Here is a 12,595-nt window from a genome sequence, read left to right as displayed (position 1 = left end):
AGTTATACCTCATGCTACACATTTCAACAGAATCATGGATAAATGATTTACACCTCAGATCACAATGCACTCAGTGCTGTGCTATTTACCATTGCAGCAATTCTGTGCTTTCCAGTGATGTGTAGTGCCTCATCCTCTTCCTCATGACGATCAAACATGTTTGCATAAAGAAATTATCTTTTATTTGTGTTTGCACTGGTGACACTCTTGACACTATTTTATGTTTTGCATAACATACACTCCGCATTATGTATATAAAGTATGAAGTTTACTTTATGTGGGCCTCAGTTTAAAGGACTCATGTCAACGTGGAAATGTACTTTGTGGCTGCTGTGTTTTTTTTCTCGTTTCAGAAGCTAAGCTGAAGTCGTTTGGGATCATTAGGATGATACAAATGTTTTGGATTTTGTCCGAATCATTTTTCTGTATGCGTTTCATAGAGTGAACAGTGAATTTTCCAAACTGTACCTAGGACATGCAGACAGCAATGTATCATCCTGCTACAAAATATTACTTGAAAGCTGTGCAGCACAAAACTTCCACTGTGTGATGGCTGGGAAGAGGGTTCATCCAAGATATCGTCTAATGTTTGATCCTGGTTGGTCTCTTTTCCCTGAGAACAGTGGGAGAGTTGTATCGTGTCCATTCTCACTTATCTGACTGAATCTTTTTTTGATTATGCCTTTCAAATGGTTTATTTTATTACACCTTCTGCTCTGCTTTCCCCATTCCTTTGGCTTCTTAGTTTGGCACAGTAGGGGATCTTCTCTTTGTGTGAAACAGAAATGTGCTTGATTTGCTTATGATAACTTTAAATAGTAGGTACTTTTATTTACTATTTTGAACCACTTTGAATACACTAACCAATATTGATCATTGATTTTGGACTAATTTGAACGATCTGAGTTGGTAATTTTACTAATCTGCTAATAAACCTTCACGGTTTGCAAATCTGCTACTCTATGTCATCCTTGTGGGGTATAATGTGCTTCAGTGTTGTTGATGTATTGTTGATGTCTTGATGTTACAGCCTCGATCTGGGACTAAAAGGTCCATCTGCAGGTTGTACTCCTCCGGAATCATAGCCACTCAGTGAAACAGGCACTAACTTGGGAATTAAAAGCTGGTATCCATGGCTTACTCATAGAATTTTTTTTAATCAATATCATAACGTCAATTTTTATCTTTTGATATCTACATAATGTATCGAATAACAACTATTTCAGGTGTTCATTTTGCCTGTGATGTTCGCAGTATGACTGCTTAGTATGAATGATGACATGGATGTGGTATGTTTGTGGATTGTTTTAGACTCATTTTTGAATATATCCTCTTCGCTGCGGATGACGAGCTCAGCTCGTCATCCGCCACGGTGGTCGTGTGCGGATGACGAGCTGAGCTCGGCATCTAACACGGCTTTTCGAAAATTGCCGCACACAGCGGGAAAAGCCGTCGCAGCGATGCGGGTAAATTTAATGTAAAATTCTCAATAAAGAACCATTTTTGTACTTCTCAATATACACGTTTTTATGCTTGTCCCTCCATATAATAGAAATGCTATAATTTAGTGTTGTATCACTTTTTGAGTTGCCCTAGGAATTTACACTGTGCACTTGAGTTTGTGCCAAGAATCTACATGGTGCAACTCCCATCCCCACTGCAGCAGTACATATATTTTAACTACAAGCAGGAGTTGAACCATAATGGCTATAGCTGCTGACTTTGGATGTTGGGAACCAGATTCAAAACTCAACATCCTGCGATTCTGGGCAAATCACTTAAAGTCCCTGCGGCTAAAAACACCCGTAGGCCTTATTTTCACTATAAAGAAAACTGCAAACAATTGTTGAGTATCTAGGCAAGGATGTCTACCATTTGCTGCACAAAGGTGCTTTATTGGCTTGATTGTACAGATGTTCTTTAGTTTTAGTGGACACTACATTGCATTAGCGGTTTATTTAGGCACAGATTTGGCTTTTGTACTAGATGGGTCCTAGAAAAGACCCCCTTAGTGCAAGTAGAACACAATGATAGCAGAGGCTGCAAGGAGTTGAATCACCCCTCTGTCACTGCCTCCCGAGGTCTTACATCTTGCTCATATGATTACTGGAAGAGTAGTGTTTTCTGGAGTTACTGAGTAGCAGATAGTGTGTCAGACCAGAGAGCTTTCTAGAACTCGGGCTCAGTAAGCCAAGGGATCTGACCACATTTTGTCACACGAATTTGTATTGGCAGATGGTGTGTATGCGTACATTGGACCATCTGAGAGTCCTGTTTGGGATACAACTAGGTTCCAGTTTCAGGCTGCGTATTGGGGCCTTAATTCCAAAAGGCATATGCCAAAGTGCAGAGCATACTAAATGTAATCTTAGCGTCCATCACAAGCCAATGGAGGGCCTTTGAGGCAGATTTCATAGGTTGGCGTTCCTCCAAGTTGAGGGCCAATGCTTCCACTTATTTGTACCTACTTCAGTGTTTTTCGGATGGAAAAGCACAGACTGCAACCAGACACACCTAGATAGCAATAGGACAAAGAACAACATTAACACATGCCTCTAGTAGCCCAATGACTTTTGTAAATGATCAAGCAGATACCCTAAACTGAAGAAAGCTTGCAGCGGATTCTTTCATATGGTGAAACATGGGTGAGCTACAATCATTTATACCCGAGTGGAACCAAACTTGGTAGTGTACAAACAAAAGATATATACCCCATGAGACTACAGTGGCTCACCATTTCTTAAAAACCCACTAAATATAATAAGAATGTTTAGATTCAAAAGATGATTCGAATCTATCTATTTAACACAAAAACACTGAACAGATCGGTTGGGAAGTTGCATCATGTACTGGCAGAACAAAATATCCATCAAAAACGATTAATTGGGCAAAAGGAGCATTATTTACCAACTACACATACCTAACTGAATTTTATAACATCACAAAATAGTATTTTTTCAGTCTTCTGCCTTGATATGTGAAGAAACCCTCGGTGTTGTTGCATAATAGTGCTAAACAACATCAAAAGAACACCTCAGGCTTTGTCAAGGCACACGAGATATTATCACAAAGTTCCACAAGGATGGCATAACCCTAGTACTAATGAATAAACCAATGGTTTGACAGTCCTCTAATTTTTGTATTATATACAACAGGGTCAAGGCATTCCCACCAAGCTTCCATTTACATCCATTGTGACTACTTATGTTGTAAAGAGATGTCCAGAAATCATGGCTTAGAATTAATATGCCATGGGAATGAATGAGGAACCATGTTGAATTTGCCATATCTCACAGTAAACAAGCAATTCCCATTTGACCAAAGCGGTGTCTTCACTGGTTTAATAATATTTGTCATTGTAAACACATCAATGACAAACTGGATAGGGGGTACATTATTTCCTCACAAAAAACAAGCATTTCCCATTTGAATAATGTGGTGTCCTCCCACGCTTAATAATGCCTAATGCTTACTAATGCAGAGAAAGGCATCCATTTGAAATTTGAATTGGGACATCCATTATTTGCACACTGATTACTTACCACACAATAAAAAAGCATTTCCCATTATAAAAATACGGCGTTCTCAATTGTGTAAGAATGCTAATCATGCTGAAAAGTAAACACATCCATTCTAAATTTACATTGGACGCACATTATCTGCATATGGTTAAAGTGCACAAGGATAATGCTGGGGTTTCTTAGTATTAGGAGCCCACATCTGCTGGGAGCGGCATTTCCTATGATGATCTCGGAGTCACCACACACATGGGTCCGTGTAGTGGGAAGACACACTAGGGCCGCCAGGAATCCTGAGCTGTCATAAGAGTGCGATGGCAACACAACAGCACCCAACCGGGCTCATGGTGGAAAATTAGGTTCTACGCTGCACCACTATCTTGATGAAGTAACGTGACTGCACCTGATGAGGGGTCGTGTTGGAATGCATCAATGAGTCTGGAATGTAGGACCTTGCATTCTTCCCCCATTGTTAGCAATGATCTTTCAATGGATGTGTGCATGAAGTGAGGTCAAGGCACCAGAGCCAGATCTAGAGCACGTTTTTTCCCAGTGATGAAGGGTAGCTCTAAAATGTGTACACAAAACTAGAGTGTCTTGGAAGAAAATAACTTTTCCCTCGGCTGTCATCAATAATGTCTCTTTCTTGATATATGCATGATACATCTGAATAATTAAATAAAGTATGTAGAATAGTATGTCACAGTGACTGCATACATGCACTGAGCGTCATGTACATTCCTGAATCCAGGGCTTTAAGTGGGATGAAAAAAACTGGGGGGGTCTCTCAAAGGGTGTGGCCAATGTAATTAAGAGTGTGGCTTAAAACACTTACGCTAAAAATCTGTGCTTAGCATAGTGTGCTGCCAGACTTGCATTTCGCTGTTTCTGTCATTGCATCCACATATATGATACAACAAGTAACATCATACCTACAAGAAGTCAGGACTATTGTCTTTGTCAATGGTTGTTAGTTGCATAAGATAAATAAGCAGCAACTATGACATATATAATATTATTGAAAAAGCTCTCACTTGGTGACACCACGACAATGTTAATGTTTCTGCGCCTGAATTTCAAAAAGAGAAGGGTAATTCAGAGAGATAAGGACTCTTTAAAGGATTTCCCTTCCTCTACAATGCTCACCCAGCAAGACGTCATTCCGTAACTTTTCCACTAGTGAGAAGTGAGCAGTGTGAGCATGCCCATGCAGCCAGAGAAAAAACAGACCGCCTGTACCAGGGCACAAAACAGAGCCCGATAGAGACCCAGTTGAAAAAAATGCTGGTGCTCAGCACTGGTGAGACCCGGCCCACTTAAAGCCCTGCCTGAATCTAATACTCAGATATGAATGCAACCACTTTGAGCTGGTCAATGTTATTCTCGGGATTGGCACTTTTAATTTAAAACAAGTTCTTCGTTTGAAAAACGTTATTTGATTCTTGTGAATCATTAAAGTACACAGTTACAATAATAAAACCGTAGTTAAAGTTAATCCATATTACATTTTACACATATACTAAATATCTCCAAAACAACATATAAAAGTTCATCACAGGGTTTTCCATAAGCTACCATTTTCTTTGTATCAATCCAAGGGTGTAATAATAAATAGTTAATAAAAATTGCCCAAGGCCCCATTTCCCAGTTTGCATATCACATTTCATATCTTTTCCTGATTCGCAAAACAGTTCTAATAAAATTTAGCAGAGCACAACATGTGACGGTATTGGACAAAGAATGTAAATAATTAAAACCTTCCTGATATGAACAAGGGGCAATTTTCCTCAGGATTGGCCTAATAAAACGAGCCCATATATCTTTATATATAGTACAAACAGCATAAGGTGCATTGTGCTTTGTTTGGCTAAGTTATCACAAGGACAGGGAGTCAGTCTCTCACACCAGCTCACCTGATTGGGAAAAGCCACAAGAAAGTGCAATGTGCAGAGACGAAACCTCCTCAAAAGGAAGCAAGAATGTATATGGGTACTAAAGGATAAGTAGAATTGTTGGACATTTGGTGAACCATGGGATGGGGTCTCATCGACCAGGTTATATGAAACTAACTCGTTATAATAGGCATTTTTAATCATTATTTTATTGTTAGCTGGTATGCCATCAGGATTTTCAAAATAATTTCCTAGGCCAATCTTGCTTAGGGTATTTTTAACATAACAAAGCCAGGGAATAGACGATGCATTTCCTAAACTTAAACAATCCCTTATGATTGCTCTGGTAAATGATAGTTCTTCCGATGGCCACACTTTCCCCCCATAGAATCAAGGGTGCCAGTTTAATTCTATCTTCAAGCAAATCCAATCCCAGCTCAGAATTACACAATTTGGAGGGAGAGATAATGGGAACCATCAGCAATCTTTTTGTAAATTTGTTTTCCAAAATTTTTAATTGGTTGGTTTTTTGACTTCCCCAAACTCCCGTCCCATAAGTTGTAATTGGCCGGCATTTTGAGTTATATAAAACAAGTATTTCGGACACTGGTTTATGACCTAATTTGCACGCAAAGTGATACATGCCCTCTATAGTTCTACTTGTTTGGTGGGCCCTAGTCGCAATCGTATTGTCCCAATTTTTTATTATTAAAAACATTCCCTAAATATGTAAAAGAAGGGACCTTTTCAATTGTTCTACCATTTACCACAAATATTATTGTTTTGTGTTTTTAGGACCACAGACCATAATAAAAGACTTATTAAAATTAACCTTGGGATGCAAATCCGTCATAAAATCAGTAAATGCAATCAGGGCTTTTTGGAGGCTATTTGCCGTAACGTCAGCAGTACGGTGTCATCCGCGTAAGATAACAAGGGAGCCATGTTACCTCCTACAGTCGAATAATCCAAGTGCTGCTCTATTAAAAATGTCCCCACCCCGTTCGTATATAAAAGGAACAAAAAAGGGGCCAAAATGCATCCCTGTCTTACACCCTCTCTGGATGCAATGGATCTGGATTTTTCTCCACCCGATCCATAGAGTATCGAAACTGAAGTAGATGAATGCATCCTACGCAAAAGGTTAATAAGTGCCTCCTCAAAACCCATCTTTTCCATGATTAACCACAGCTTCCCCCTATTAACTGTGTCGAATGCACTGGATAGGTCCATGAAGGCCAAGTGGATCGATCCTCTCTTGGCCTTCATGTACTTACCCATAACTGGTGACAGGTTGAAGCATTGTTTGTTCGTACCCATACCTTTTCTAAAGCCGTATTGTGAGCGGGATATTAGGCCGGCCTCATTAGCCCAGAGCTCACGGCGGGCAAGAATCACCCTCCCTATGACTTTGCATGAGGCGTCAATTAGGGAAATAGGCCTAAAGCAAATTGGGTCGTTCCTACTGCCCTTCTTGTATATTGGAACCCCCACGGCTTCTTTCCATGAGTCAGGTATGCGGCCACCTATCATTGATTTAAAAATATTCGCCAACAATGGCTCCCATATTCGGGGATTACCTTTGAACATGTCTAACGGGGCGCCGTCGGGCCTTGGGGCTTTTGCAGCAATACCCTTCAGTAATGCATCTTCAACCTCACCAATCGTAATGGACAGACCCAGTTTATTCGCAGTGGCGAGGTTGATGGCTATATCTTCTTTTTGGTCATGCAATGATACACCCTTAGGATTAAAAATGTTCGTAAAATGAACTACCCAATAATAAGTTCTTAAATCAGCTTATGTTGAGGGACCTTTTACACCTGTGAGAAGATCATGTGTAATTCTAGCCCACATGTAGTAGGAGTACCCAAAATGGAACACATATTTCAGAACAACTTTATGTAGGGCATAGGAGACAGGGCCATACACATACATGAATGGAACGATAGCGAATGAACGAATTTAAAAAATATACATTTCTGCGCTATAATATGTGACCCTCGCTGTCACAGCTTCACCTCCTCTTGGTTAATACCCTTTTCATTAGTATTTCAATATGTTCTGCCTTTTACCTTGTGTCCAAGAGGAGAAATTAGAAACATTGACTACTTTGACCTTTAGCTGTCCCCTGCCATTGACATCAGTGGGTCAGTGCTTCTTGAGTGCGGGTAAGTGGGAACACAACTGTGTGATCACGCTTTAATCACTTTGTTGTGTATTTGTAGGGCATTCATGTGTGTAATACTTTGGTTGTTGATATCTCTGCGTAGGATGGCAATATGTGCTTTCGGAATAATGGACTTAAAATATTGCTCACCTAACATGTTTCCTAAGAAGAAGAATCCAAGAGTAAGTTAAAAGCTTAAGACTTACCCTTGCCTTACTGCACATACTAGGACATAGCAAATCTACAGACAGTAGGGATCTGAGCTGCCCATATGAAGGCTGTAGACCCCCTGCAGGCTGATAGCGAGGCCAAAATATGTTGGCTAAAGAAACAGTCGTAGGATGGTTGATACCTAATCTTGCATTCCTTCATCCAATGTCACTTTTTTTTAATCTTAACCTGGAAATCTTCCCATAAAGGTTTTCATTTAGGGTTACTGAGAGGTAGTTTTAGCAACACTTTGGATACCATACATTTCCAGTATCACTTATCTTGAACTCCCTCAGTCTGAGGTAGAGGCCGCCCTAATAGTGCTATCTCATCAGGGCCCAAGCGACTAGTCTGTGATAAAGCATGCCACAAAAATGTGGGTGAGGCTTTTCCATGCATTATTAACAATAGAGTTTTGATTGAGTCAATGGATCTTCAAATCAATCAAATTACTTACACACATCATTATCATACCGTTGTGTGTGTGATGTGAAATAAAGCCATGCTGTCTTATTACAGGTCAATTAAAGTTTGTCTTGGATTACAAGAGTCAAAATTTAAAGTGTTGGCACAACATGACCCTTGCAACACATTGCGTACACTACAGAACGAGACTCCACATTCTATGTATAAACCACTGGTCTTTGTATTGCATGCACATTGAAATCAACACAACGTACACTTAGGGTATACTTCACAGTTATAACCAAGTCAGCGACCTAGGACTGAGGCCGGAATGTCAGGCACTGTCCTCCTCCTGATCTGGAGGTCGAGACAGTCTTGGCAGCTAGCTCAGTACAGCTGATTTGGCAACTTCCCCCAACACCCCTCTGACACCACATGCTATGGAGTGTAAGCTAGAAAAACTTTCTGCTTGCAAGCACAGGTCCCTCGGAATCAGCAAACTTCCCTCACACTCCTTAAACTTCTCATGTTCCGGCAGGCCAGGTGGGCCACTAATATTTACAAACACACTTCTCTGCCGAGTTTGATTACGGCGTATGTGAGGAAAGTCCTTGTCCCAACCGACTATCACTTCTATCCGTTTCCACTGCACCCTGCACAGTCCTTACGGTCTTGCAGAAACAAGGAGATCTTTTTTGTCCCGGGGATCTCGTGGACAGGAGACTAGCCAACCCGTCCTTGGAGAGTGCTTAGGGACACAGGCCAGGACAGGTGGTACTCAGCTGCAGGCCAGCAACATTCAGGCTTAATCCACCAAGTGACATTCCCATTACTAGAGCACAACAAGCCCCAGGCTACCACAAGTCTGCCGATTATTCAGTTGCAGTTCCTTTTGTCGATGTCCCAGCGTAGTATAGTTCCAAACCCTCAAGCATCTCTAACTCCTCAAAGGGAAGATTCCCAGTAGTTATACCCACAATGGCCTCTGAAGAGGAGATCAGTTCATAAGGCCACCATTGAAATGCATGGGCCCTCTCATCAATTTCTTTAGTGGGGTCAAGACCCTGCCCTTGAAATGCAGGTTCCAATTCCACCCCCACTTATATGTCCCATGAAGGCCCACAGAGTCAAAGGTCTGCAGTTTCCCTTGAGCCCCTAATTTGTGGTTGACTGATCAGGAACGCACAGAATTAGCTGTCCCCCCAGCAGTCAGATGTGGATTGGAGACAGACTGACAAGTGCAGAAAGCCACAAGCACAAAAATGCCCACTTTCCAAAGTGGTATTTCCAACGTAGTAATCTCAAATCCAGTCACACGACAGGAGAGGACGCACCATAACCAACTCATCAACATCAAACACTATACTGCCACTCATCTGCCTGTAGGAAATACAGCTAAATAGCCTTCCCACAAATCCCTCGTGACAATCCAATGCGACAAGCAGGCCCTATCGAACTGAACACACCATCCAGTGGCATTCACCACTAGTGCATGTAGCCCCCCAGCACACATGCCCTAACTCTTCCCAAAACTGCACCCTGTCCACAGGGAGTACTCAGATATAGCAAGAGACATGCAAAACCTTGGCAAGTAGCTTTTTAAATGCCAAGCCAAGTTACAGTAACCTGTACACACAGGACCCGTCATGGCAAACATGTGGCACGTTTGAATAGCTACCTCTGTGGGTGGCACAACCAATGGTGCAGGCCCCCGGAGGAATACTTGAGTTACATGCCGTAGGTATACGTCTTACCTGTTGACGAGGGACTTACATCTAACTCAAATCAACCATTTATGTATACACCAATCATCAGTATGTATATGACAAGTACAGCGCTTTGGCACTGAATGGCAGTGTCAACAGTGCTCAAAGTCCTAAGGCTAGCAGATAGATCAGCAGAAAACCAGGAGGGACAAAGGTAAAAAGTTGAGGGAAACAGCCTAGAAAGGCCCATTTCCAACAATCAACATAAAAAACATGTTTATGTATGAAATCTAAAAAGATTATATATAATTGTGTATAAAAGGTATGTGGCTCACAACAGTCCAGTCATACAGCTCTGTCATACATGGGACTCAAATTGTGTGATGTCTCACAATAACCTCAACGCCAACCTCTACTGCACTTTGTCTGGACTCTTTTTACAGGCAAAGCAGTGCTTGTATATACAAACATTTCTCACATATCAGTGAACCACAGAAAGCAGTTGTGCACGAAAATCATAGGCATACATCAAAAATACCAAAACTAGTGAAAGGTACAGAAAGAACTGTGTCAGTGAAACCACATAACATTACGAAACTATTTGACTTCAATTTGACGAAAGCCCATTATTATTTTATGCACAAATGTCAGTGATCGTCCTCACATCATTACAACACTCACCCACACTCACTCTAGTCCTACGGCACTTTGTTTTTTACACAAATGACCTAACCTGTCTTACAGGTTCAGGCCTAACACCACACAGAGCAGGCCACTAATTTGCTTAGCTCTTTAGACTGTCACGATCGTCAAATTGGCATGAGGACAAAGACGGCTAAACGGACTTTATCGGTGTTCAGACAATATAATCGTCGAACCTGCGACTTGATCGAGCATTAGATCACATCCCACGTCGTAATGAACACGGGTTCACGGTCGTGCTGACGTCACACATTTTTACAATGACCATACCAGGCTTTTGAATTGGAAATTTGGGAAATGTAGAGTAACTGGGAGCTCTGTAGAGCAGTGTGCAATTAATTTGCACTTTTTCAGCTGCTCTCATGGCAAGTTCACCTACGCCACCGATATATGACGTGCAAAGGTCTGGTGACGTGCCTAGGGGCCAGGCTTAAAGAGTCTATTACATTTCAAATACCAATTGTGAATGTTCCCTAATTCGAACATGGCCACTACACCTTTGCAGAGCCCACCTGATAAGAGAGACATCCCCAGTCATGGTCATTTCAGTAATAAGCAACTGGCAGTCCTGCCGAGACCTGCTAAAGAAGCAGCATGCCTTACCTTCGCACTGGTAGCCCGCCAGCCCCCAGATGAAGTCCGTGCAGTGGTGACAGAATGTCGGCTTGGTCAGGGTCACTTTCTTGAAGCTGTGACCTGGGCAGATAAGCACCTGTTGCTGGTGTTTGGCCACCGGCGAGGAGGAGGTGGTGGCCTGTGGAGGGTGAGGCGGGGGTGCCGGTGGCTGTTGCTGGGTACGATTTTTGCTTCTGCCAAGCTTTGGGCTTGACGCCGGGCTGCGGTGACCCAGGTTGCCAAAACGGGACCGAGCTCCGTCTGCCATGTCCTCATCCGCAAGTCCAGGGGTGCAAACTTATAGCAGGTACAAATTCCTCTGAGAGGAAGCGAATATGGGTCTCCAATAAATGAGCAGTAAGAAAGAGGCGGTGTTGCCAGGAGATACAGAGACCAGCCTCGGTGGCTCTACAGGCGGGGCATGAGTCCTCCGAGAGCGGCCATCAGATAGTTTGAGGAAGCCCACCCCTGGAGCACCGGTGATCCCTCGGCCTCAGGAGAGGCAATAGGTGCCTGCAGGCTCCCCGGGGAATGCCAGGCGCAGCGGTTGCTGCCTCATCCTGGAGGGTAGGCGCTCTGACAGGTGATCATTTCCGTGCAAGATGTAGAAGAGGTTTCAAATGACTTTCACTTCCTTTCAAGTGTTGGATCCAAACATCCTATTAAAAAAAAAAGGAAAACAGACAGGAGGGGGCGGCAGTGTCTGGCTGCGCTGGCCGGCGGAGCTGCTGCGGCTCCTGTCATAAAGGGTGGGGGCTCTGATGCAGAGCAGAGTATGGTTTCTTCTGCGAGGCGGGGGCTAGGGTGCGAAGGTGCGGGATCCACGCCGGGGAGGCCACGGGAAAACGCCGGCAATCCCTGAGTGTGTTATTGGTGAACCTTTCCCCGTCAGAGCTGCGATTGGGACTGCTGGGTGAGTCAGTGTGGGGGCACGTACCCGCAGCACCCCCGGCCTCCACCGATCCTTCAGATCTCAGGCATCAGCCCCTCCTTTTCCTCTGAACCTTACGCAAAGCTGCAGCAGGAAGAGCAGAGGTTCGGGCAGCTTCCGAGGGGCTCTGTCACAATCCACAAGTGGCCACCGAGGTGCACAGTCGCGCCGCCTCCTGGCGAGGGAACCTCGTCCTGCCGCCGTGTCCTCGGCCTCCGACTGGAAACAGCCCGGGGTCCCCTGAGGATGCGGGCAGCCCGAGCCGGCTCCGCGCTGTCTCCCGTCCGCTGGAGCGTGTGTGCGCTGGGGAGCCACACTTCCGCCCCCGGAGCAGGCTGCGGCAGCGGCTGCTGAGGAATGAGCGGCGGAGGCGGAGGCCTGGGACGCACCGGGGCGGTGCTCGGCGTGAGCACACACCCACACGGGCTGCCAGGCGCAGCAGGGTA

The 12,595-nt window shown here is 43.7% G+C and overlaps 1 protein-coding gene across 1 annotated transcript in view; it reads right to left on the bottom strand.

Annotated features, from left to right (window-relative positions):
- DGKQ (diacylglycerol kinase theta) overlaps positions 1-12,168 on the bottom strand; it is a 1,232,715-nt gene extending 1,220,547 nt beyond the window's left edge. The window contains exon 1 of the mRNA XM_086961841.1: positions 11,207-12,168. Within this exon, the coding sequence (XP_086817967.1) occupies positions 11,207-11,486 (280 nt within the window). The 5' untranslated portion in view covers positions 11,487-12,168. The remainder of the gene's footprint in view (positions 1-11,206) is intronic.
- Between the last annotated feature and the right edge of the window lie 427 nt (positions 12,169-12,595).

The sequence above is a fragment of the Lissotriton vulgaris genome, chromosome 3_1 (assembly GCF_964263255.1).
Source record: "Lissotriton vulgaris chromosome 3_1, aLisVul1.2, whole genome shotgun sequence".
NCBI lineage: Eukaryota > Metazoa > Chordata > Amphibia > Caudata > Salamandridae > Lissotriton > Lissotriton vulgaris.
This window is presented reverse-complemented; position numbering and strand designations above follow the sequence as displayed.